At 40.9% G+C, this 25,554-nt stretch overlaps 1 protein-coding gene across 2 annotated transcripts in view; it reads right to left on the reverse strand.

The window, feature by feature from the left end:
- The window catches only part of stard13a (StAR related lipid transfer domain containing 13a), a 57,723-nt gene that overhangs the window by 10,384 nt on the left and 21,785 nt on the right, over positions 1 to 25,554 (reverse strand). The window contains exons 1-4 of one of the 2 annotated variants that reach the window (XM_074672100.1): positions 19,939 to 20,431; positions 3,943 to 4,014; positions 2,883 to 2,964; positions 4 to 67 (exon numbers count right to left, since the gene is read on the reverse strand). In XM_074672100.1, coding sequence (XP_074528201.1) covers positions 4 to 67; positions 2,883 to 2,964; positions 3,943 to 4,014; positions 19,939 to 20,062 — 342 coding nt within the window. In that variant the 5' untranslated portion in view covers positions 20,063 to 20,431. Of the gene's footprint in view, positions 1 to 3; positions 68 to 2,882; positions 2,965 to 3,942; positions 4,015 to 19,938; positions 20,432 to 25,554 lie in introns of those variants that run through there. The other variant, XM_074672098.1, reaches the window with a different exon arrangement.

Consider the following 25,554-nt stretch of genomic DNA (forward strand, 5'->3'; position numbering starts at 1 on the left):
TACCTTCTTCTTGGGGTGGCTGACGTCCAGTTTCATGGAGCAACACTTGTTCAGAGTATTTAGACGCCTGCAACACAAAGACACAAAACCACACAGTCACAGAGGTGCTAAAGCTGGTAATTTAATATTTTATATCTGCCATGTTATAGAATATACTTTCTCCCTCCCCACTGTACTCACTTTTCAAAGATCAGTCACTTTCAGACATCACTGTCATTTCATTTCACCCTCTTTGATCTTCTCTGACTTCATCCTTCTCATTTCATCCAGTCTCCCCCCTCCTCCTCCCCTCTTTCACTCTTTATTCCTCCTCGTCCTCTGGTATCTCTCCTCTGGGACTGATCTACACCCTGTAAGATCTCTCTCACTGAAACCCAGCCGCCTGCCCCCCTTAAACCCTCTTCCTTCATCCCTCTTCTATTCCCACACCCCCTTTTTTTAACTCTGCACCATCCCCACCCACTTTCTCCAATTTTTCTTTGTTCAGAAGGAAATGAACAGATTTTAGCCTTTTTTTAGCAAAGAGTTAAGTCCTTTTCTTGCTTTCCTTGTCCTCACAAACCAACAGACAGACGAGCTGATACATCTACGCCAACAGAACCCAAAAAAGTAAACAAAGCTGTGTTTTCTTCCTTTGTTGTAGTAAACATTCTGGTTAAAAAAAATCAGATGGAGCTCTTGTACTTTCTGCACTCTGTGGGATAAAACTTGCATTAGTTCATACAAATTTAGAGCAATGAAGGGGAGACCAGGGCTCCCTGTCACAGCGTTTTTACAGTGAGACTATTAATATTAATTTGTATAAATTTATGCTACTGTTGGGGCAATTTGCTCACTTTGATTTCACTGTTTTTATGAATGACAGAACAGACACAAAAGCTAAAAGTCAAATGAAAAGCATTTCTATCCAGGATAGTGATGTTTTTTTTTTGTTTGTTTTAAAAAAAGTGAAGTTAAATGCTAGAAATTAGGAGTTTAATAATCCTACCTTTACTATAGAAAGAAAAACAAATCTTTGAATATTTTTAGATGCTTTGACTAAATTCATAAAACTTGGTCAAGAGATCAGGCAGGGTAGGTTATGAGTCCCAATTAAAGATGTAAAAAATATTGAATTTAAGTAAAATCTTTTCTCATCTCTTATCATTAAATGTTACATTAATATTAAAATTTTCAAAACTAAGACGCAATAAAAACCAACACCAACATCTCAACATATTTTCACACAAATTAAACTTTAAATATTTTATATATGATGAACTTTTTGACCCTCTGGTGCATGAATGTAACTTTCTGAAAAAGTCAAATATTTGAAACAAAAAAATGAAAAAAAAATCATTCCTTACAAGGAATAAAAACACTCAGTTTTAGCAGTTCTATGATAGAAATTGTTAATTTTAGGAGAAAATGAAAAGTCTGTAACTTTTCCCTGACTGTAAGAATGACGGCTGTGATTCTGGTCTGTGAAGATAACTCGTGGCAGGAAAAAAAAGTGAAGACCCACCCAACCTTCTCCTGACAGCATGTCCACATCATCAGTATCAAAAGAGTGTTTGAAGACTAACGTATGAACAAGATAGAGTTCATTATTTGTTGTAAAGCTCTGGACATGGCTCCCCCAGGAACTGATGTGCAGACTCTCACAACATAACCCTCTCAAAAATCACCAATGCCTTACGAAGAAGAGAGAAACAGATAAGACAGACAGGGGAAGATGTGAAACAGAAGAATGGAGCTTACAACACACACTCAAAGCCATCTGGCATCCTCTCACTCTTTTCCCAGTTACCCCCTGTTCTGCCCCCTGAGGGTCTGTGCTGTTTGAATGGGAGATCAGAGCGTGGCAGAGGGGAGGGGTGCTGACCAGATCAAAGCCTGGGTGTCTGAGAGGAAGCCTGGGATGGGGACTTCATTAAGGGTCGGGGTCAGACAGCTCATGATTAGCGGTTAGCACAAGGCCGCAGGGACAAGTAGGGTACAGATGATGAGGCGGGGGTGAGAAAAGTAATCTTAAGACCTTTTTTACACATGTACCTCTTAACTTTTCTGGAGAGTTTCAGGACAGCCTACCCACTGTAATCAACATAAGTCCCCTACAATGTAAAGTTAGTCTATCAGGAAGATCTTGGGACTTTTAAAGGATGCTGCAGTAGTCACTGTTTAAAGTTTAAAATCAAACAACACATCCAAGAAACAACAGTTGAATAGATAATATTAATTTTCTACATACAGCTTGTCATAATCAGAGGAGTCTTCTGTCAGAGTAAATCAAGCAGAATTTCATCCCCTTGTTAATATTTTCTGCCAAGCATATTGTGATTGTCCCGCAACACTTTAGTCCTACTTTAATGTTATACTCCCTTTCAGCAGACCTGCTACAATTTGGTGTTAGTTGCAGGTTTGTACAATAATTTGTTACCTGACAGTGTTGAAAATTATGATGACCCAGTACATATTTCATATTCCGGATCTTAGTATCCAGAATATTGCCAGGATCTGGATCATACTTATCTGTCAGAAATGATGGTGACCTTGTCTTGTATTGTTTTGCAAAGCAATCCGACCATTTATCATGGAGTTACATACACATATAGTGAAACCGGCCCTATCTCACAATGATGAAGAATCCTTTAAAAGAATCCTGGATCCAGACGGTGATCCAGATCACCTCCAAAATTTAATCACTTCTTCCTTATCTCATTTTGATAATTTCCTGAGAGTTTCATCAAGATCTGTTGTTACTTTTTGAGTTATGTTGTTCACAGACAAACTCTCCCAAAAACACAACCTCCTTGGCGGAGGTAATTAACAAAATGCTGTAAAATCCTGTGCACACAAGAAAACTGGGTCAACATGTTGTTGTATAGGTGTAGGGCTCTTACCGACACAAAGGCTCCACCAGATCCCGGTCCAAAAAGTCATGGTCCCTTTTCACTGAAGAAATATCAATTGGAAACTGAGAATCTGGGAGGAAATCAGACAGAGGAGAGAAACAGTGCTTTGTGAGTTAATGATTGACAGGAGACAACAGTTTCTTTCAAAGCACTCTGCAAAGCAAAGAACAACTGCTGCTGCCACTGTTAACACCCGCCATCTGCATCTGAAGTTTACAGACACGTTTTCAAACACTAAAATAACTTGAATTCCACAAACTGACGATGCCAAAATGACACAAGACTTTTATTTTGGGGACTCGTCTTGTGTGGTGGCAGACAGCAGGCATTATGAGCGCCCAGAAGCTGCCACAGAATCCCAGAAGCCGTGAGCCAAAACCCAACATTACAGGAGCTAACAGCAGCTCTCAGAGAAGCATGGTGCGCGTGTCTGTGTGTGTTTGTGTGTGTGTGTGTGTGTGTGTGTGTGTGTGTGTGTGTGTGTGTGTGTGTGTGTGTGTGTGTGTGTGTGTGTGTGTGTGTGAGAGAGAGATTTTGTGTTGATTCTGGATTTTAAGAGCTACTTTTTACATTTCTGGGGCCATTTCCTGTTTGTCCCAAACTGTATGAGACCCAATAATCATCACATGAGGAAACAATAGTAAGTTGTTCAAAATAGTAAAAGGAGGAACAGAGCAGAGACAGACAGAATAAAGACTGATAGAGAAATAAATAAGAAATGTTAATCAGGCTGAAGACAGTGTGGAAGAAGAAAGGTGGGAGAAAGGAGGGAGAAAGAGCAGCTTGTGGGAGTCCCAGCAGAGATATCAAGGCCTTTCCCATGACCCTCCCTCTGGACAGGAACTGAAGCCTTGAAATAGAATGAAGTGGCCTGGAAGGCTAGGATTCAAGGATGAGTGAAAAAAGGGAAATAGATAACAAAAGGAATAAAAAAGTTGGAAGGAAAAATTAAAGGAGTGAATGCAGATAGACTTTAAAGGGAAGTCATAAAATTAAAGGCAGCTGCTAAATCCTTGAATTTGTGTATGCTGCTGTGTGAGTGTGTTACCTTCATAGAGCTGGGCATACTGTGGAAATCCAGCTGCTCTGAGCCAATCACAGGCCTCCTTCGCTTCAATTTCTAGAAAAGAAAAAGAGATTTTAAAATAAGCATTCATCCATCCACTGATCAAATGCTTTTTCTGTCTTTTTAAAACTTACTGCTAATTCAATTCAACATTGGCTCTCTTCAAACTGCCAAATATAGTCATAGAGCAAAATAAAGAGCACATCATTATATAAATACCCGTCTGTTATCCATACCCAAACATATTTGTTAACTACTCAGGAAAAATCTCACAGAAAGAAGTTTTTCCTGCGGGAATTCACTGGAATGGGATTGGAAAAGCATGAGCCCAATGGGTCTACAAAACCTCTGAAGGACACACTGAACCACTTGCTGAGCTTAGCACCACAGAGTATGTCCTGTGTTTTAATCAGCAGTCAGATTTCAGTCGTTAATGCATGATTTTAACGACCTGTACACATGGCACCACACCTTGTTATGTGCTGCTGCCGCCAGCACCGCCAGAGGTTTTACAGGCATTTGTTTTACTACTTTTTTCCACAAGCATATGTATTACTCACAAAACTGAACAGTGCACACGTGTGTGTGTGTAGGCTGTCTTTACGAGCAGACAGTGATTGAACTGCTCTGCAGAGCTTTGTGCTGACGAGGACGTAAAAATAAAACAAACAACGTAAAAAATGTTTAACACTTGGAATTCATGTATGGTGATAGAAAAAAGTCACAGGGCCTTTTACAAGAGAAAAGAAGGACAAGGAAAGCACTAAATAAGCTACAATTCATAGTCAAGATAAGACTCAAGTGCCACTCTTATTGAAAAAATAATGAAAGCAGCAGCTTTTTTTCTGCATCATTCTTATTTCACTGTGGAGGCTGCTGCCAATCTCTGAAATCCAGCTCATTCACTCTCATTCAGACATCCAGAGGTGTTGGCAGAGACAGCAGCAGAAACACAGGGTACAAAGTTCAGCAGGGCAATAAAAAGCCTCTGTCTTCACCATCAGAGATGAGAACGGTCAGAGGAAACCATCCATTCACCGCAATCTGCCAATTACATCCTTTCTCCCTGCATTCTCTGCATAACTCCTTCCTCTAAATCACATGTGAGGCAACACCAGGGAAAGATCGAGAGAAATAGTTTCAGGAACGAAAATAGACACAGAGACAGAGAAACTGTGGAGGGAAGTGTTCCAGCAGAGAGAGGAAAACGCAGGGTGACGAGCACTTACTTGGAGCCCTCATGATGCAGGTGACATGCTTCCATGTCTTCCCATGGTTTTGACTGATACCCAGCCTCTTCATCCAGAGAGGACGTTCCTCTACCTCCTCTCCTGCTGCCTCTCCGGTCCCTGTGTTTACAGCTCTGCCTCCTTCTCTCAGCCTGCCCCATGCAGGTTTTCTCTTCCCTCTAATTTTCTTCTCAACCTCCTCTCACAGTACGCTGTGTTAGGATACAAATCTCTCTATTCTTACATCTACCTCTTGCCTCATGTTGCACAACACTTAAATCATCTTCTTACCTTTGATGTAGTTCCCCACCTTCTCTTTCTTTCTTTCTTTCCCACTTCTCTTATACCATTTTCCCCTTCCTTACATTTCTGAACCCCTCTTTGCTCCTAACACTGACACAATCTTTCACAATCCTTCCCACAACAAAACTACTCCCTGGCACATGCCCTCACCCACCCTTCTCCTTCCTCGTCCCTTTTTCCAACACTACAGACTCCTCATCCTTCCTTCCTCTGACCTCCGACAAGAAGCCACCCAATGCCACCGACTCCACATCTTCTTTGTCATCACCAGAGCGGCTGTAGCTCCTTTGCCTCCATGCAGGAAACGGCTAATTTCAGCTGGCGCTTGCATCATCCAGCCCTTCCAGCCCACCCCACTGAGAGGCCACAGACAGGCGACTGGTGGATTCTGACCTCACGGATCAGCTGGCCCTGAGGGCATGCCAGCAAGGAGACTCTGACCTCGACCTCTTTGTTTTGCTCAACCATTCAAAGCCGCACCCAAGAAAAATGTGTGGGTGAATGCAGTGTGCATACACACATATACATGACACACTGCACAACATCCAGATGTTGCCCCAAGTGAGTCCGAGAATGTGAGAGAGGATGAGACATACTAACAGCTGGAGGGGGGACAGGGCCTGTGGGAAATCCACAGGAAGGAGACACACCAAAACAACAACTTATTTACCAAATCCAACCATTCATTCGTTAATGTTTTCCCTTTTTGGGTCATGGGTGGCTGGAGCCTATCCCAGCTATCACTGGACGCAAAGGATGGGGTTCACCCTAGGAAGGTCGCCAGCCAATCACAGGTAACTTAATGAATGTGGAATTTAAAAGGGAACTGAATTATTGATGTAGTTGAAAAGAAAAAGACTTTTTAAAAAGTTGCTTTTAAAAAAGAAATGACAAATCTAAAAATGAGCTCAAGGTTCATTTTCAACTATTACAAATCTCTCATGCTCGTTTAATAAAGCTCTAAAAATAATAGACAAAAAACCCATCTGTTGGCATCACTGCCACATTTTGAAAAATCTAATCTACTGAGCTTTGAGAGCTTCTTGCACCTCTCTTTTTTTCAAATTAGTTTTTAAATGTGTCAATAATCTGGCCCCTGAACCTTTTTCCAAATTTGTTCAAAGGCAGAGTAGCAGCAGCAGCAGTAGACTTACAAGAAGCACAGTGAACGGAAACTGTATCATTCGAAAACTTAGATCAACACTTGGTCACTCGGCCTTCTCTGTTAAAGGGGGAAACTTTGAAATTCATTACCAACTGAAACCAAACTGAACACAGATTTAAAATCCTTCACTGTTAAAGTCAAGTGCTGGCTGAAAGCAAAACACCCTTACGAAAGAAAAATATATGTACCAATATACTTTTTGAAATGTATTGTAATATATTATTGATATATTATGATATACATGGAATAATATATTTAGGGCATATATACAATATATCATATATTCATGAAATATATTGCAATATATTGCAAAATATAAATACTAATTCTCATATATGGGAATATATTGCATAATATATTACATGATATTTTCCAATATGCTGCAATATATTTTTCTTTCGTAAGGGCAGAGCTGTAACCATATTTGGTCTGCCATGTTTTTAATTTCCGGTTTGAATTGGGAATTTGTTGTTTTTTAGGTTGATCCTTGTATTATCCTGTAATTTTTCTTTCATTTTATTGCTGGTGAATGAACATTTTATGATCTAGTTTTTTAAAGGCCCAACTAGGGACAAGGGTTGGGAAGTAGCACTCACAATAAACTCTCTGTGCAGCACATCAGATTCATGGTTTGTTGTGAACTATGTTAAACTGCATCGCCCCTATCAAATAAATAAATTCAAATTCAAATTAAATACTGCTTTAAGGATTTATATATTGATGGGGGTGTTTCTTTCAAATTTTGATTTCTGTCATCATGAGACTCAATAGACTAAATGATAAATTTGTCCATATCTCAATTTCAATAAAATCTCAAAAATCTTTCAATCTTAGAAATGCACAGTTAGTAGCATGGTTTTCATCAGTAACACACATTTAAGCATTTCAGTTCACATACAGTATACACCTATACACTTTACAGCGTGAAGAGCATGCTTCCTCACATTGTGTGTTAACAACACGTCTAATTGTGCTTGCACCCAAGGTGCCAAGTGGCACAGCTTCTGACAGCACGGTGACAAAGCACAGCCATTCATCAGTGAAGAATTTAATCAAGAGATTAATTAGTGCACAAACATGTTATCAGCGTGCCACAAAGCACATAAATGCACTGTCAGATGGAGTTAATCCACACGTCACAGCAAGCTTCTCCTGCAGTCTATTCCCCTTCACAGCACCATAGAATTTCTGCTGTGGAGAATATGACAACAGGAGAAAACAGCAGGGAGGGCAGACAGGTGGTGCGTGTGTGTGTGTGTATGTGTGTGTGTGTGAACACAGGCGTCCATGTGTGGGACAATGGGGCTGCATGATGATATCTTACATAACACGGGTACCAACCACATTACGCAACACAAGCACCCCAACGTCCTCACAGCTTTTGATTTAAAAGCATGTCCCTACTTTTTTTTCTCTACCTCTCATTTCCTGCCTTTTATCCAGTGCCAGGAACCTTAACTTTCTGACAGATTGTCTAAACGCAGGGCCTGCTATGTACAGAGACCCTGAAGTACTCAGCATGACATAATTTCCTGCTCTGAATTTCCCAGGCATGCAGAGCGGCATGTGAGCTAAGAACAGCAACAGGAAGTTCTGAGCATGTCAGAGGGACTCAGGTGGGATAATTGTTAAACAAAGTGACAGAAAACTGAGAAAAAATGGCAAGAAACTCATTTAGTCTATAAGTGGAGTTAAATTTAAATATGTTTTTTTTTAAATTAACCCTTTGGGAGAGTGAATTTGGAAACTACCCATCAAAAAAGCACCAACATGGAATAAAGAAATGTATTTTGCTAAGGCTATAAGGATGGCTTAAGAAAACACACACACACACACTCACACACACACACACACACACACACACACACACACACACACACACACACACACACACACACACACACACACACACACACACACACACACACACACACACACACACACAAGCAGGATGCCTGGAGAGCAGCCATATTCCCACATAAGCTAAAGCACTTAGTCCTTCAAGTTTAAAGGTCACAAGGAAAAAAAAAGTAGAGAAAAAATTAGAGTAGGAGTGAAGGGAGAGAAGGAGGGAGGGAAGGAAGGAAGGAAGGAAGGAAGAGAGGGAGGGGCATTCACAAGAGGAAATATGTGTGTCCCGTCCCCCATGGTTCATTTGCGATGATGTCAAGCCCTCAGGAATGTGGCGCAAAGCTGCATTAATGGTAGCATGAAATCAGCAGCAGGTTCAGGAGTCATCACTAACTGAGGACAGCGGTGGTCGGACAACAAGACTGCTTGCTGGGAGTTAGCATCACAGAGTTATCGTCAACACAACTTAATAATAAGATGGTATGACGTAAAAAGGCCAAAGGGCTGAAGTGGTGAAGTGGTTGTGACTTGATTTCTCCAGCAGAGGGTGTCAAAGCCTATGAACTTATTCCCATTTATTCCATCCTCAGGCTATGACTTCATGGAGAACATCTGTAAGCACCTTCATCCTGCCATCATGAGTGATCCCTTTTCATTTAGTCATGAGAAATTACATGCCTACTATTATTTACAATTTTACAATTCTATACAATTATTATTCAAAACAGTGTTAGGGCGGTGTTGTTTGCAGGCTCCAAAACAATGCCCGGCCTGTTTTTGTCAGTTTCCCTCTGACATCAGTGAGATTGGCTTATATAATTTGCTAATAGGTGGTATTCAAGCCTTAAAGTTAGTACATAATACTTTTGACTTGTCAGCTTAGCGACCTGGGAGTTTTTTTTGTTTTTTTTAGGTGAATCATGCACATAAAAGGCAGTAGCATCATCATTATTATTACTATTATTTTGTCACGGAGGTAGCAGGAAGATGGAAGCTGCAGCAGTGGCTCCTTTTAAGTGTGCAGGGGACAAAATAGCACATGATTAGAAACAAAAATAAAATCTGGTCTTAATCAAAGATCCATTAACGGAGTAATGCTGACAGCCCTGATGTGAAGACAAAACTAGACTTGAATCAAAGACATAAGAAGTAGAACAACAGTAAATCGGCTTGTACCTCACTTTTCTAGTCTTGCTGACTACTCATGGCACTTTAACACTGCTGCTCACATGCATCCATTCATACACCGATGAAAGAAGCTGCTATAGTAAGGGACCATCAGTTTTAGCTGTTTCATTCACACACATTCACACACCCATGACCAACAGCAGGAGCCATTTGGGCCTCAGAGTCTTGCTCAGGGATACTTGGCTGCAGGATCTTGGATCAAACCCTCTGACTGAGGGATGACCGGGAGTACAAAATTATTTACACTGCTGAACAAATTGGTCAGATCACCACCCTGCGTGAGGTCTTGTGTTTCAGTAGCTTTGTTATTGTCCAATGTATTTTTGATTTCTCAGAGAATTTCAGTGTGCCGGTTCAGATTTGAAAGAAAAACATGGTTTCAGTTTGAAACTCCTTACTCCTGTTCCAAATGGTGAAGTGTAGGGGACTCGATGGGAAAGAATACAAATCAAGTCAAAGTGCTCTCATACTTTTTAAACACTTAATTAAAGAATAGTATAGACTATGAAACTGTACTGTGTGTGCGATAAAGACACTGCTATGAAGACTTTATGTAGGTATTTCATGACTTTTATAAGTCAACAAGTTTCATTTCCATTACAAATTAAAATTATAAAAGGAAAATTGCATCTATCATCAATTGCCATATTAGAGAATTGCTTCTTGAATTCTCCTGCTAGGGTTCAGAGGTTTGCATCAGAGGACCACATTGGTTAAAGTACAGTTTCTCTTTTTTCCAGTGGTGTGCAGCTCTTTGATTTCTTAGTGCAATGCATTGTGGGTGAATCATTTCGATCAACAGCAGCAACAGTGAAAAATTAGGCCCTCAGCCTGCTAATTTTTAGTCTCTGCCACTTGCAATTGAAATGTTAATTCACACTTTCTAACACTGTGTCAGTGGGAAAAAATGTCAATTAGATCTGTTGTTATCAAGCTGATTGGTCCAAATTTAGAATGTTGTAAAAAGTAAAAAGCAGCAGTGACTGAGGATACGAATGAAAGTTTTGGTTTTGAGAAGTTTCAGACGAAGCTTCAGTGAGGTTACTGAGTGTTTTTTTATATCCGGCCTGTCTGACAGTCGACCAGCTGCTGAGGAGAGGAATGCAACTGGGGACTGTGAATATTAGTGTGTCTGTAAAAGAGAGAGGGAGGGAGGACGTAAGTGTGTCTTGATGCAGTAGGCAGTGGGAGAAGTTAAATTAGTCATCACTCAAAAGCAGCACAGGTATAAACTTGCTCTGCCATCTACATTCCTCACCTGCTGCTACAGCTGTCTCTCTCTTTCTTTCCTCCACACATCAGTTTTCAGACACCTCATGCATGATTCTGCACGTTGAAACAAATCTTATCTTTTTCACAAGATCTGACACACAGCTCATCCTTCATTACAACCAAAGACATCATAATTAACAGCAGGCTCGCTCTTTGATTTCTGTTTAGGTGTAGCACAAACACCACACCTGGAAAAAAGTCAACATACAGGTTGGATTTACATAATCTTTCTCAAGTACGGCCACTTTGAAAAAGCCCAAAGTTTTATACTGCACATCAGGATGTTCTATTTACTCCCAGGGAAACATGAGTCATGTGACAGGAAGTGAAGGAAGTAACCATGGAATACAAAGCTGACGGGCTGGGTCGTGAGGACACAGACGAAAACAATAACAGTGCAGTCCTTTAAGAGGCTGCTTTGTCTCCTTTGGCTTTTTTTTTAACATCATTAGAGAAAACGCAACACTACATGTATATATGTCTGTCTCATAAAGTCAGATAAAACATGGAGTATTATCCACAGGCTGTGTGCTCCTCCAAATTTAGCATACACTGAACGTTAATGGTATTTCATAAAAACTAGTGGTATATATCAAAAATAGGAAAAATAGGCAATACAAAGACAGAGAGGTTCTTTCTTTCTATTATTTTATCAAGGCTGGAGTTATTTGAGGCTGCGTACAGCTCTTTTCTCATCCCCTGAGTAGAAGACCCGAGATGAGGTTGACTAAGTTCACTCCCAGGAACAGCAGATTTCACAACAAACTAAAGAGGTCTGGGCAGGTTTCGTACATCGGTAATAAACTTCACTGTGAAATGTAGGGCAGTTTTCCATTTTCCTTGTGTAAAAACAGCAAATTTGAGGGGGAAACCATAGGTATTTATCTAATAACACAGCTGTTTTTGTCAAATTTATATGTTTTTCTCAACCAACAGTTCAGGTCACATCAGAGCCAAGACAGCCCCTCCCTCTAACCCATAACTCTCTGTTCCTCTGTTTCTACCTCGTGCCAGCCTCCTCAGCAGCTGCTTGCGGGCGATGATGCGTGAGAGACGCAGAGCAGAGCGCCGGCGGGGGGTGTCGCCCAGCCTCAGGTAGTGCTGATGCCCACTGGGTGTCATGGCCTCCAGGCAGGATCCCTCACCCGAGCTGTCGTCGTCGCTCTCCCAGTCGTTACTGTCGTCCTTGGCGCTGTGATCTCCACTGTTGTCACTGATCTCCAAACTCCTGCTGTCTGCATTATCCTGAGCGGAGTCTGTGTCAGCACTCTCTACTCTGTCCACACTGTCAGGGTGTCTGCATTTTCTGGGAACGCCGCACGCTACAGCATCCTCATCTTTCGGATTTTCTGTTTTGTTAGGAGTATCCAAATAGTCCAGATTGTTGTTCGTTGTCTCTTCAAGCCCTGCAGCTTTTTCTTTATGTAATGAGGTAGTCAAACTGTCCATATTAAAATAATCCATTCTGCGCTCCACAGCCTCCATAACATAAAAATTAAATCCTCGGGATCCTACAGGTCTTTCTCATGTCCTGATGAATTGTTTAGTGAGCACTCCCTCTGAATTCCTGCCTATAACAAGCCCTCACTGGAAGCCGAATCAGCTCCCCGCCTGCCTGTCCCCCGCCTCCCCCCAACAAACACACAATCATCACACCACCTGAGTCAGATGACAGAGATACTTAACCCCCCTGCACACACGCGCTAACAACATGCTGACTTCTCAAGCTGGGATAGGAGGAAGACTCCCAAACTCTGTTTCCAAAAGCTTTCTCCTCTGGTCACATGAGGAAAGAGCAGCCAATGGGGTAAGAGCTTGGGAAACACTGCCCAGCTTCCTGACGCAAAATCTGATACATGCCTCTAGCAAATGCGTGCACAAGTGTGTGTTTGTGTAAGACAGTGTGTGTTCTTTGCTGGATGGAAGATGTGATGAGGGTAGGGATAGGCCAGGAAAAAAAACACTATCCTAGAGGCCGTATGCCAGGGTGAAGAGGGGAAGGGCAGAACAATAGAGAGTATGTGGGAGAGTGAGAGAGTGTCAAGGAATGTGTGTAGGAACAAACTATTAGTACTAAAGCTGAGCGGGACTCTAATGGCATTAAGAAAAGTTCTCAATCCTTCAAGTTCAGGCTATATGATGTTAAACAGGACTGCTTCCAGAAAGAGAAGAAACATTGGGGTCTATGACCTCTGTAACACAGACATCACAGCTTAGAAATACTCCATGACACATTAAAGTTCAGAATCTTTACAAATGAACCAAATACACCAAAGTATCAAAGGAAAAATGACTTGATACATGGTATGACCAAAGTCATCTCATGACATTTAAAAGGACCAGGTCTCTTTATGATATTATTTCAAGAGACAAAATACTTGGAAGAGCAAGCTTTTGACAAAATTTGGCAAAGTAAACCTTAGGCAAGACTAGACTTACAGGGGAATATACAGAAAAAGGGGTTGGTAGAAGGCTAATAGAAATAAAAGATGCAGCAGCAGCGCAAACAACAACCACAACAATACCATGCCAATAATAACTGAATATACCTGTTACAGGAAATGCATATCAGAGTAATCAAAGCTGGCCAACTTTTCTGTGATGATCACTTCGTTGTGCAGTAGTCATGGATGTACATGTTGAGGTGGTTTTCAACAGTTTCCCAAGAACTTTTTCAGGCAGTCAGAGCATTTCAACCTCACACCAATCAGGTAAGTATCTAAAGCCATTTGCAAAGGGATGCACCTGGCTGACAGTTGACAGGCTGGCTCTTTAAACCAGCATCAATTCATGCCATAGCTCTGAAAATTTGTTGTCTTGCTTTAAAGGGGCTGTGAGGAGTTTATAAGTTATCTTGAAAAAGTCTTCCTTCCAGATATATGCTTGATCATAATCCACACTTTAAAATGAGATTGTCAGCGCCAATATTACAGGTTACAGGTTAATTAAAACTGCTACTTCTGAGCTTCCCGATTGGATCGAGCAGGACTGGGTTGATTTATGCCATGTCTCAGTCTCTATGACAACATGTGGGATGGACGAGCTAGCCGTGCTAGCCCAGCGGCAGAGGGGCTGCCGGAGGGCAGAGTGGCATCGTGCTGTTCACGGATGTGGCTGACGGAGCTAACATCGGGCGCCGGCGCCACATTGGAGGAGCTTCGCCTGCTGTGGGCAGACTGGATCCAGGAGACAGAGACTGAACAGACTGCTGAAGAAGCTCAGTCCTGGACCCTGTGGAGGTGGAGACTAGCTGGGCTGGAGAATGATGGACAAGCTGTCATCAACTATTTTCTTATGAACCTTTTTGCACTTTCTATACACTTTCTTACTTTTATTTTCTTAAATGCTGCTGTGACTCCTGAATTTCCCCTCCAGGATAAATAAAGTATTTTCTATTCTATTCTATTCTATGAGGGACACTCGGCATTGCCACAGCCCGTAAGAATCCACATGTAAAGCTCTCACAGTGAGGGTCCCACATCCAAAGGCTAAAGTCCTGATTGCAGCGTCACTGGTTCAACTCCCAGCCTTGGCCATTAGCTGAATGTCTTTCCCTCTCTCTATTCCCCAAATTTTACTTCAGCCTTTCTGTCCAGCAAAAAAAAAAAAGAGAAAGCAAAACAAAACAAAAAAACAAACAAAAAAATCAGAAATAGCCCAAAAACAACACGAAAAACACAAAACAGTCTCTAGAAAAAGAAGGGAAATTGTTCTTAACTATCACACAAAAATCCCTTAGCTTATTTTTTGGTGGTATCTCTGCCATACAAAACAAAGACACAGAACCCAAGTTGTAAGATGAAGTGGAGAAAAGTACAGAGAGGTATGAAGTTAAAATTCTAAATTAAAGAACCAGTGGCTTAAAATCTTACCATAGCACATTACTGGATTAAGATGCTTCACACCTGTAAATAAATAAGGACGTACACCATACCCAAACAGTAAACTAGGGAATCTTGTTCACAATACATTCAGCAAGAAGCTGAGGAGAGCGATGCTTATGTCTGAAGCATGTGACTGATTGTTGCCAAACAGAAAGCGAGTTGGTGTATTATCAATGTATGGAATGCAGTGAAGGAGGAGGCAGGATCATACTTTGACCCAGTTTGGTAGAATAGTTATCTGTCAGGACTACAGGATATAGGGGTCCTTTTTAATTCACTTTAAGTAGGCAATAGGTAGGGGGTAAGAGGTGGGGGTGAGGGTGCACGTGAAAAGTAGGTCATAGCAAAGTCAATCTCAGGTCAGCTGTCTCACACACGCACCTGATCTCACGGTGGAGGAGTATTACAGCTGAGCTCTAAGTCTTCTGAGTCATACACTGTCAAAGAAAAGACTGGATTATCATATATTTCTACTGAACTCTGACACAGTTTGATTAGGCTGCCCTCTTCAGGATAACTATCAAACTTATCTTAAAGTTTCATCAAAATTTTTAAACTAAAGAGAAGTAAAAATCTGCTGTAGATATGAGACACTATAATTCTATATGTAGAGATTAGAGATGCAACAACAAAGAAGTGGATGCAAAGAAAGTATGATGACTGTGTTTGGTAGCACAGGTCTGTATTATTCTAATGAAATCCTAGTTTTTGCTCTTCCTCTAGTGTGGCATATTTAGTATAACCAGTGTTCCTTCAAGTAAATCCTTTAGATCAAATAGATGAGATTATAGTGGTCATCCTTATCAGTCCTTAATTTGCAGTTTGAACATTTCAAAGATCCTGTAAGTCTGAAACATCTGACCATTTTGGACAAGTCTATTATTTTTATCTTTATAGATTTTATATGTGATCGTGCCATCCACAGTTTAATCTACATAGAGGACGCTTTCAAATATTATTGGGGATGGGAATAACCTCACGGCAACCAACTCACAAAATGACACAACACGATATAATACAAATCCGATAACAGTTACAGTTACCTCACAATACGACAGGATAACTATATATTATGATACGTAGTATAATAGGATTAGAATTAGGGTTAGAACACGATGTGATCGATACCTTATGATAGAATAAGCCATGATACAACACGATTCAATAAAATTATGGTACAATACACATGATAAGATGTGATAATACGATACAGCACGTGTGGTTTTTATGAAACGAAAATGATAACCATTTTGCTAATGATGCAGTACGATACATAGTGATGATAACAAATAAATGTTAAATTAGTTCTTTTGCGTAATTCACAAAGATGACTCTAATGCAATTAGTCTAAGCTCCACGGTATGAGTATTCCCAAGCTTCAAAGTAGGGATGCACAATAATGGATTTTTGCCGATATCCGATATATCGAAACCCCTTTTGGCCGATACCGATACCAGTAATTACAAGTTTGTTTGTTTTTTTCACTGTAAAGAAAGCTAAGTCTATCCTGTACTGGAATTTATAAGTTACTATTATTGTGACGGTCTTATTTGTTTAAGAAACACACATAAAACAAGACAAAAACATTTGATTTTACCATAAATAAGAAATGTATTATTTTTTCAAACTGAAGACATTCAGTATTGAAATACAGAAAAATAATTTCTTTAGATCACATGAACTTTAAATGTACAATGCATTTTTAAACATAACCAAGTTGCATTTGATTATTTTAGAGCTACTGTAACAACCTGGTGACAGACACAGAGCTCTGCAGTGCAAATAATTGAAGTGCTACATTTTATTTAAGGAGCTTATTTTTCAGATGGAAAATAATAATAATCCTAACTGAATAGCACCTTATTGGCTGTGCCTATCGGCAGAAATGTTCATATCTGCTGATACCGATAAACGTGTTTTTAAGCTTTTATCAGCCGATACCAATATTGTGCCGATAATATTGTGCATCCCTGCTTCAAAGCCTGTTCTACTTTTATCTGAACACTAACATAAAGAGAGGGAGCCTATTCCTAGGCATGGGCTTAAAAATGATGATCTATTCTTAAACTGACTTTTAATTCTTTACAAATGACTAGCGGTAGAGTTTTATATGTTACAGAGGTGAGTGTTAGGATTTAATGATGATTAATCAGGAAAATAAGTATATTTGAAGAAAACATTTCTTTGTGAAATATTGGCAAATGTTTAAACAAAGTGGTGTGCTTTCAGTTTGTTAAAATGCACTTAAAGTTATGTATTAAATCACAATGAATAGATCTAATGAGTAAATGCAATTTCAAGACCACTAACAAGAAACTTAAAGAACATGACAGTTTAGGGAAACGTGTGAGAGCCAAAGAAGGTGAGTGTGCTACAAAGCTGATAATGAAAAGAGAGAATACTGACTAGTCAAATAAAAAGGATTCAAGGTAAAGGTTCATACACATTCACTCACACACACTGAAGCAACTAAGACCCACAAATCCCCCACGCAAAGAGAGATCCGACTCCCACTGCTGCTAACCTAAAAATCTGTTGGGATTACAGCTAAACCCAGGTGCTCTCATGCACTCTCAGTTTTCACACACGCACACAAACAGATGACTGAATGAAAGTGAAAACAATCGATTTTAACCTGGTTTCTTCAACCACATTTGATATGTTTTCATTTGATTTGGGTTACGTTTTGGATTTAAATAAACAATGTTACTTGTATAATGCTCCCCTCTGCACTTTCTTTGTAGTGTTTCTTAGAGATGCTATGAGGAGGATCTGCCTCGCCACCTTCTGGCTTGGAGCGTCACACACAGTGTCGTAAATGACTTTCAGCAAGGTGTGTTTTGTCTTGGAATTAAATGGAGATCGGATTGAAATAAATTTTCTTTGCTCGAGACAACTTTTTACTGGATACAATGCGCAAAGGAAAGGCACAGTTCCGTAGCGATATGGTTTGAAATGTGACATCAAGCAAACGTTGTAGTAGCTGGTTATGTGTAGCGCCATTGGCAGCCTAGTGCTCCGATGTATCTTTAGGTTAATGTGACAACAAGTAAACACTGCCAGTTTGTAAGTTGTTTAATAGCTGCAGTTGGCAGCCTGGTGCTCTAAGACATGTCCGTATTATGTAACGTTCGTAAATCCTGGTTAGCAATGTCCTGCCAGTCATCTACCAAGCAGAGCTAACGTAACCTCACTCTTCATTTTGTTGATAGACTCTCAAGTTTGAACGGACCACTGTAGAAATACTGCTGACTGTGGGTTGGAATTAACAATATCACAAACAGTTTAGCCCTTTTAGCCTTAAACTCGCACTGTATGACTCTCTTGTTTAGTTTTATTCTTCTCTTCTGTCCTTTTTCTGTCTGACAGTTAGACTGCTGTGTTCACCATCACCACAAAATTAATCACAGAAATCGTTTTCAGCAGAGAAAAACATGGATCTACTAAACTTTCTTGACTGGCGTGGTGTTGTCATAGAGACCAAGACACGGCGTAAATCAATCCATCCCTGCTCGACCCAATGGGGGAAGCTAAGAAGTAGCATTTTGAAATAACCTGTAACCTGAAATGTTGGCGCTGATAATCTCATTTAAAAGTGCAGATTACAATCAGGTATGTATTTAGAAGGAAGCTTTTTTCAAAATCACTTGGAAACTCCTCACAGCCCCTTTAATGCAGCAGAAGTCAGTGCTTTTTTTCTCTTTTAAGTGTCAAATAGAAAAATGCATCGGATTTTAAGGAGATGCAGGTATTTCAAAGTTAGCCTTGTTATTTCCTGCTGAGAACTTCCATATACAACATTTTGACCAACCCCCATGGTGTGTTTTTTTCATACAATACGCATTTGCCTTAACTTTGGTGGAAAAAAATGCTGAATACCAGTATAACATAGAGACCAGATGTGCAGATTCCAAGAATCCCCTCATCTCCAAATCTGATCCAGACAGATGTGAACTTGGTGCCTTGTGGGCTGATGGGTTAAGCAGTGGGGAGGAGAAAGGGAGGGGGCAGGAGGTGCAGTGGGTTTGGGGCTCTGCCTGGAGGATGGATTGGTGAAATAGTGTGAATAAGATTACAGTGGCAGCAGGTGTTCTCTTTGATGCCCTATTTCACCCTAGTATACAACCCCCTTCTAAGACATTATTCATTACAGTTAGTAATTATCCATCATGCCAACAATACATAAGTGGCTTATTGCTGCTTGCACATAAGATATATCACCGCTGCACTCTGACAGGCAGAGTATCTGTGATTGATAGCCCTGCTTGTGGTAGTTAGCTGGGTTTTGAATGTGGGAATGTTAGTCGTTTAATTTGCTTAAGAGGCAGACATCCCGGTAATTACATCAAAGAGAGGAGGCACGAACAACCCACTGCATCTCCCCACCCTCACGTCCCTCTCTGACGCACAGTTCAGAGAGACGGAGAGAGATCCAATCCTGCGCATCTAGGCTACTGTAAATATACAGCAAACCGGCTGACCCTTCAAACTTGCTGCATTGGCGCGTACGGAATATTTGTCTCAACGCCGACACGTATGAAATCCGTCATACAAAACAAGCAACCGTCCCACAAACTCGGGAATCACCAAATTAAAGGAACGATACGTTTGGGTTAGAAAAACAAATGCTGCTGAGGGTTTGGCATCTGAACCCGCCCGGCAGGACTCCTGTCCACAGCACATGCCTGCGTTGTTTGGAGCTCTATATTTGACAATGACCTTCCCAAAATATCAGGGAGCGCGCTGCGTGCGCGTGACGCTACAGGCAGAACACAGCAGCTAAATACAGTGTGGTTAACTTTTGTTTGTATTGTCCTTCAATTATCACTCTACAAAGTTCTGATGAATACAGTGCTCATTGAAAATGAGAATGAAAATAAAACGAAATTGGGGCCTCCTGAGCAGAAAAGCAAAATGAACCCAGTATGATTCTATCTTTAATTTTTAAACCCAGCGGGGTGCTATGAGGTAACAGCTCCCGGCTCAACCTGCCGCCTGTTAGACCCATTTGATAGATTTGTGACAGACAAAATTGGATCATTTGTATCCCGCATAAGTATCACTTCCTCTGGTTTGGCTTTCTGACCTGCCAGACGCCTCTCCCGGACATTCCTCCACAAAAGATCCCAAGCCTTGGACGTGGAGTCCCGCAGCTGCTCGCTGATGGACCGCCGCAGCTGTAGCCTGGCAGACCTTCGCTGAGTTGTCATTGCGGTGCAGCCGGGCGCATATTCCCTGACTTTTATTCCACAGTTTCTTTTGGTCCCACAGTGGACAGCCCTGGCTGGCTGGGACAGTGCGTCCCGAGCTGCTGCGTCCGGCTGCCGCAATGGTCGTCACCGATTCACCTGGTTTAAAACGAGCTCCTCTCGCGCTGCGTCACCTTCCTGCACCAGAGGAAGCGGTACAGAACCTATGCACACGGTTTGGACCAAGGAGAGACAGACTCGTTGGAACCATCCAGTATTTTCTGCTTTCTCAGCCCCCGCGCGACTCAGGGCGAGGGTGCAGCGGTGTTTCAACGCAACTTCTGCATGTGAGTCTGGACTGCTGACATGAAGAGCCAGATGTGAGAGGCGGGCTCCCCCTCCCTCCCTCACTCACTCGCTCTCCTTCTCCCTCTCTCCCCCTCCCTGTCACACAAACTCACACACACACACACACACACACACACACACACACACACACACACACACACACACACACACACACACACACACACACACACACACACACAGAACCTAAAGTCTTCAGGACCCAAACCCACCCACTCACCCAAACAAGGATCTCTTTCAGTCCCCTTGATACACACTAATAACACACAGCCATGCCACACATACACATGCACCTAAGTTTCAGCTGAGGGATGATGCCTGGAAAAGCTGTCCATAAATTCTCTACTCACTCTCTAACAGGTCTAACCTTTGAAGGTATTCAAACAAAGTGTTACTGACTTAGGCTTCTCAAAATTTTTTTTTCCAATTTTCCTCAAGGACTTATAAAGCACAGCAAATTAACAAAACTCAAGTATATGATGTATCAAATTTTCTGTTGAAGTCTAAAACCCAGATTCTCCCCTTGGGACTGTTTTTCTTATGCGTTAAATCAACGCCCACTTAACTTTAGAATTGCACAGCGACAATTGCACCTTTAATAAAATATTCCTTATTTTTTGATTACACACACACACACACACACACACACACACACACACACACACACACATATATATATATATATATATATATATATATATATATATATATATATATATATATATATATATATATATATATATATATACATAAGTTAAATTCCTTGTATGTGCAAATGTAGTAGGCAATAAAACTTGAGTCTGATCTATTAATTCTGATCTAATTTTTCCTGCTTCTTATTTTGAATGCACAAGTAGATGTTTGACTGACAAACTGGACATGGGCACTGCACAAGTGAAAGTGAACAAGCACAAACACCAACCTCTGAGCCACCACTCTTCTTGAGCCACATTCACCCCTCTGACAGGTCAAGAGTTTTGGGATTTTCATCCTGAGCTCTGCGTTACACCCCCGCTATCCAAAGAATGCCAGACAGAGTGATCAGTCCAGCCAGGACGCTCCTCAGCTGCCGTCTGCCTGACACCATCGGATGTCCCGTTTGTGGTGTTAAGTTCCAGGTCAGCAGGGATCCACTCGTGGGTAGTTGATGGGAAAATTTGACATGTTGAAACATGCTTGACATCCTTGGTAGTCAGCACAATCCTGCATTTATTTGGACACCTAAAACTACTTCACTGGAACTATTATAAGTAGGGTTATAAATAACTGCTTGACGACTTTGTTTTCAACCAAAATTAAGTTGGTCTGGTTCTTCATCAAAATAAACATGTTGAGGAGGATGGTTATAAACGCTTGACCTAACTTCCCTTCTTTCTCCACTTTACCATGAGCTTGATGCCTGATGACAGTGAGGCTGAGCGTGACAAGCCAGTGATTTATATAGTGATTTATCTTTTTGAGTTGCACTGCTGAGACTAGCTATTCAAGACGGGCATTGACATAATTGATGAGAGGGAAAACGGTTAAAAGGAAAGAATTCAGCAAATTCAAACAGCAGCCGTTCTTCTCTGTTGCTTTCCTTGTACCATGTGTTCCAGGTTTAAATCATATGAACGTAGCCTGAAATCTGTGAAACTCCAATCATTTTTCCTCTCAGTTGATTAGCGATCAAAACATAAGACATGTTTCATGAATTTAATGCTGGAATATTTCAGTGAAACATCATTATAGCTATCGTACTTTCCCATCCTGAACATGACATCAAAGGAAAGGTTGTCTTTGAATATGTTGAATGGTGAACTGTAGGCAGCTTAAAGAAAGAAAGAAAGAAAGAAAGAAAGAAAGAAAGAAAGAAAGAAAGAAAGAAAGAAAGAAAGAAAGAAAGAAAGAAAGAAAGAAAGAAAGAAAGAAAGAAAGAAAGGGGTGATGTAGCTGAGGAGAGACTGAAGGGGAGTACATTGGTAAGACCACCTACAGGATGCAGATCTGGTGTGACCAGAAGAAGCAAATAAATAAATAAATGACACACTTTATAGAATAAAGCCTCTCGTAAGATGAGCCTTTTCAGTGTAGACTGCTTCTAATAAAACAGAATAATGAGATTCACAAGCATTGTGTTTGTAAATAAAGCATGGGGCATGTTTACCAAAGTCACACGGCTTGTATATGTCAAATATAGTTACATCCAAACGGTATGAACACACAGGGCAGACTGGTAATAACAGAGGACTTTTGTGGTGTTAGCCAAAAAATTTTGTAAAGACAGAAAAATATTTCCTCTATCTGCAGAGAAAAAAATTATTTTATCATTTCAAATGAAATGTTTTCTGTTTATTAAGAAAATATTTCAAATTTCAACACAACCACACCAACATCATGACTCCCCTCCATTTCTTAGTCTGGAGCCTCTACCATGAGTGTCACTGTCAGTATATGGATTTTATTTCAAATGACTGTGAGAGAAAAAAACATTACACTCCTCACCTTAAAGTGATACTCCGGGATGGAACAAGTTGGGTCCTATCACAAGGTTTAGGGCAGAAATTACCCCTACAGCAGTGTTTTTGTGCAGCAGAAGCCAAGGGCGCACGCACCAAACACCCTCTCCCTGCTCGTCTGCCGGTTTCCTCTGCACTCAGACGGGGCCATTTTTTACTTGACCAAAAACACAAATAAACGGTGTCCCACCAAAAAAATCTGGTATCGGTCTGCATTCACGCTTTGTTTAGAGAATTTGCAGTGATCCCACGACAACTGAAATTATGCAGTCAGTAAACAACAAGCCATAACAGCAGCATATTTTTCTTAGTACTGAAAGCCTGAATAATAATTTCATGAAAATAAATGTAACTCTCATAAATAAAACATGAATAAAATCATCTATAAAAGATGCATACAGCCTTATAAGCCTGAGAACCGGGTTTGCTGGGTTAACGTGTGGACTGCAGGATTAAAGGATTTTAGCACATTATCAGACACCTACAGCACAGGCACAACTGGAGGAGAACACTGACATAAGGAGATTAAGTCACACTGACATTTCTTTGCTTGCTTAAACACACTCAGTGTAAAGTGGCTTAATGGTAAATCTATCAGGTAAAGTGAAAAGGGAGAAAAGATCACCATCAAAATTCTTTTAGCTCCTGCTAAATGAAAATCTAATGTAGCGATAGTTTTAAAGAAGAATCTGGTGAAATGTTGGCGACAACAAGGGTCAAATGGAAAAATCAAATGGTCAGTCTTGTGTTCCTGCTCTGTGATGTCTCAGGCTGCGCTATGTGGTTGGTCAGCTGGTCATTGTGTCAAACTCTGAATGCCACAGGAACACTGTAGCACCTTTAGTGGCCAATCAAAACAACAAGTTTACACATTCCTGGACTTCAGCAGCCAATCAGAGCGGCTCAATGGACAGGCTCTGCACAGAGAGGGGATCTAACTTTCTGAACAAATACACAGCAGACCGAGCGCAGCTCCCCAGGGAGCGCAACCAGATCAGCAGCGGTCACAGAAACGGACAGAGCTGGCTTGGAGACGGCTGCTGAAGAAGAAAAAAGGAGGATGTAGACGGAGGAGAGAGTGGGATTGAGTTTCTCTTCTTTTTCTTCCTGTCAGGTTATGTGAGGTTAGAAAACAGTGTCAGTGTAGGCAGCATGATGAGTCATATCACTGCACAGACTACTTTTGATCACACAGAGGTGTTTCAAACGTTTTTTTGATGCTTGCTTTATAGTGATTTGACAAAAACCTCCTCCTGAAATAAATTAATCCTTTTTAAATCACCTCTGCAGCTAAATTTGACACATTCAGTATTCTTTAGCGGGGATAATTAGCTAAATGTTGAAAACCTCTCCATAGTGATCGTTCACCACTTCTTCAAATCCTGGCTTTTCTAAAACTGAGACTCTCTTGTATCATCATGGTTTGAAAGTACAATTCAATAGCTGGAGATGCAGACATATTCCCGGTAAGCAAGTATAGGCTGATCAATATTTTAGTGGACCACGTGACCAAAGATGGTGACAAAAAACTCTCATCCAACCCTCTCTTCTCTCCAGCTCCCCAAAATGTATATGTAACTGCTCCTCCAATATCCTGCTCCTTCTCTTTCTCCTCCTCTCTCTTCATTATTCATCCCCGCTGCTCTTCTTTCTGTCTGCTATTTTCTGCAACACTCAGTCATTCAGGCTGAGCTGCTCAGACTAGAGCACTCACCCACCTTTAAACCAATGTCACCTGATCAGCCGCTTACTTCAAGTAAATTTTTACACATGCAGACACATGAGTAACGTCACTCAACAGAAGAACCTAGAAGCTATTCTTGTCTGCAAAAAATTATCCAGCAGCTTATTCAGACACCAGTCTGCCCAAAGTGGGAAACCTCTAGATTAAACAAAAGCAGGGAGCAGATGGCAGAGTGTGACCTTGACCTACATTCCTAACCCATACTATCTGTTTTGAGTGATCTCTGAGTGCACACACACACACACACACACACACAGTCACGCAATCTTCCTATGAATCTCATAGTAATTCCATATGTCCACTTCCTCAAAAAGCATTTAGGCGAGCACCGCTGCAGGATGCAAATCCCAGCATCTGTTTATGTGTTCACTTATGATTATCTTTACCTAGCATTAACAAAAAACTGCTCAAGTAAAAAAAAGCTTTTATTTGTTATCCCACTACCAGGGACATTTAACATTGTTTTCCTGGTGAAACAAGCAAACCTCAGCTCCATCTTTGTCTGTATCTAGACTGAATAAACATTTAGTCCAGTCAGCAGTTTCAATAAGATGTCACAGAGACTGCATCCATATTTTTAGTCTTTGGTCAGCCCTCACTCTCTGCTTCACATAATTTCTCTCTCTTCATCTGTCAAATCATAAAAGCAATAAAGGCCCATAAAATAAAAAAATTGATCTCATTACACAAAACATGTTCTTAGTACATGTATTTTCATACTTTTTAGAACGATTGTTTTGTTATTTTATGTTGATATTGTTGACTTGACCCCTGACCCCAGTGCATCTGGGAGGTGGTGTGATTGACGGTCTTGCAGAAGCAAAGGCAGTGAAGACTCAGCAAGAAAGAGCAGACGAGTGTAACATCAGAAGTCAGAAAATTACACTCCAGGTGCAATATGTACA

The sequence above is a fragment of the Halichoeres trimaculatus genome, unplaced genomic scaffold (genome assembly GCF_033239565.1).
Source record: "Halichoeres trimaculatus isolate MK-OKI-2021-1 unplaced genomic scaffold, fHalTri1.1 fHalTri1_scaffold_6, whole genome shotgun sequence".
NCBI classification, from domain to species: Eukaryota; Metazoa; Chordata; class Actinopteri; order Labriformes; family Labridae; genus Halichoeres; species Halichoeres trimaculatus.